Source organism: Lepidothrix coronata, unplaced genomic scaffold (assembly GCF_001604755.1).
Source record: "Lepidothrix coronata isolate B3197 unplaced genomic scaffold, Lepidothrix_coronata-1.0 Scaffold59, whole genome shotgun sequence".
Taxonomy (NCBI): Eukaryota; Metazoa; Chordata; class Aves; order Passeriformes; family Pipridae; genus Lepidothrix; species Lepidothrix coronata.
Window position 1 is genome coordinate 1 of NW_016690239.1, and position 1344 is coordinate 1344.

At 33.1% G+C, this 1344-nt stretch overlaps 1 protein-coding gene across 1 annotated transcript in view; it reads left to right on the forward strand.

The window, feature by feature from the left end:
• The first annotated feature begins 1001 nt into the window (after positions 1 to 1001).
• Positions 1002 to 1344, forward strand: part of LOC108498416 (multidrug resistance protein 1A-like) — a 9555-nt gene continuing 9212 nt past the window's right edge. The window contains exon 1 of the mRNA XM_017817058.1: positions 1002 to 1139. Coding sequence (XP_017672547.1) covers positions 1017 to 1139 — 123 coding nt within the window. The 5' untranslated portion in view covers positions 1002 to 1016. The remainder of the gene's footprint in view (positions 1140 to 1344) is intronic.

Genomic DNA, 1344 nt, shown 5'->3' on the forward strand with positions numbered 1-1344 from the left:
GTTCTGAGTTAAAAAAAGACATTACTTTGCATTTGTACTGTATCTATGCTCATAAATCAGCTGTCCTGCTTAGAAATACCCATCCTTAGAAATGAGACTGATTGGCAGCTGAATAGACCTTAGATATAGCTGTTTAATAACATTTGAGATGCATTAGGAAATTGAAAATATCCATCCCTGTGGGATTGTCAACTATAATAGAGTACATGTGCCCTCCCAGAGCAACAGGATTTCAGGACAACTGGAATACTCAGTATAACACATATTTCATGGGAGGCTATGTACGTTGTGCACTCAAAACCGGTGTTTCATCCAGAGGTGAACAGAGGGACGCAGCATTGTTCCAGGGTCTGAAGAGATGTGGTTATTCCAGGTGTCATCTGTTGGTCACTTCTAAGCATCATCCATTCTACATTAATATGGACTAAATAGACCATACAGGTTCCTAGCCTCACTGTGTGGTCACTGAGGAAGACTTTGTGGGCACCTCCATAGTCTTAACAGATTATGTAATAATCCCATAGAGACACACATTTATTGGCTTCAAATGTTGCTAGGTACCTTTGTGCATACGAATGACTCGAGTCTACATATCTGCAAGATTAAAGAATGTATTATTGTTCAGATCAAATATTTACTGCTGAGATCTAAGTTAGGCTCTAAGGCACGTAAGCAACCTGGACATTTTGATTGTAGCCCAAACTCAGTGGACTGGAATTTGAATGCTCATACCCCATTTTTCTTGTTGAATAGCTTCTCCATACTTGTCATTGCTGTCTAATGGTTTTTCACCATTTATTTGTAGGACATTAAAGAGGTCTTATCAGAAAATTCTGAGCATCGTAAGAAAATCTCATTGTCATAAAAAGAAAAATGTAAAATGATTATTTTTGATATCAAAGGTCCATGATTTTAATAACCAGTATAAAAAATATAAAATTACATTCCAACAGAATTGTTTTATTAGTTTAGGATAAGAAATTGCAACACAATCTTAATTTTTGATTAAAACATTTATGTTTCTATTGCAGATTGCCACAGAAGCAATAGAAAATATTAGAACTGTTGTTAGCTTGACCCGAGAAAGAAAATTTGAGTTGATGTATGGAGAATATTTGATTGTACCATACAGGTATAATAAAAATAACTAAGCTAAAAAAAATCTGTAATAAATTGCACATATTTACTTCAACAAAAATAGATTATTTTTTGATAGTGTGTATGATTTAATGTATAATTAAATTACCTCAAAATTAATGTAAATATTTTGCATATTTTTTTATTAACAAACACAACCACCACCAGCTGACTTTTTTTTAAACTTGATTTAATTAATTTTCTTTA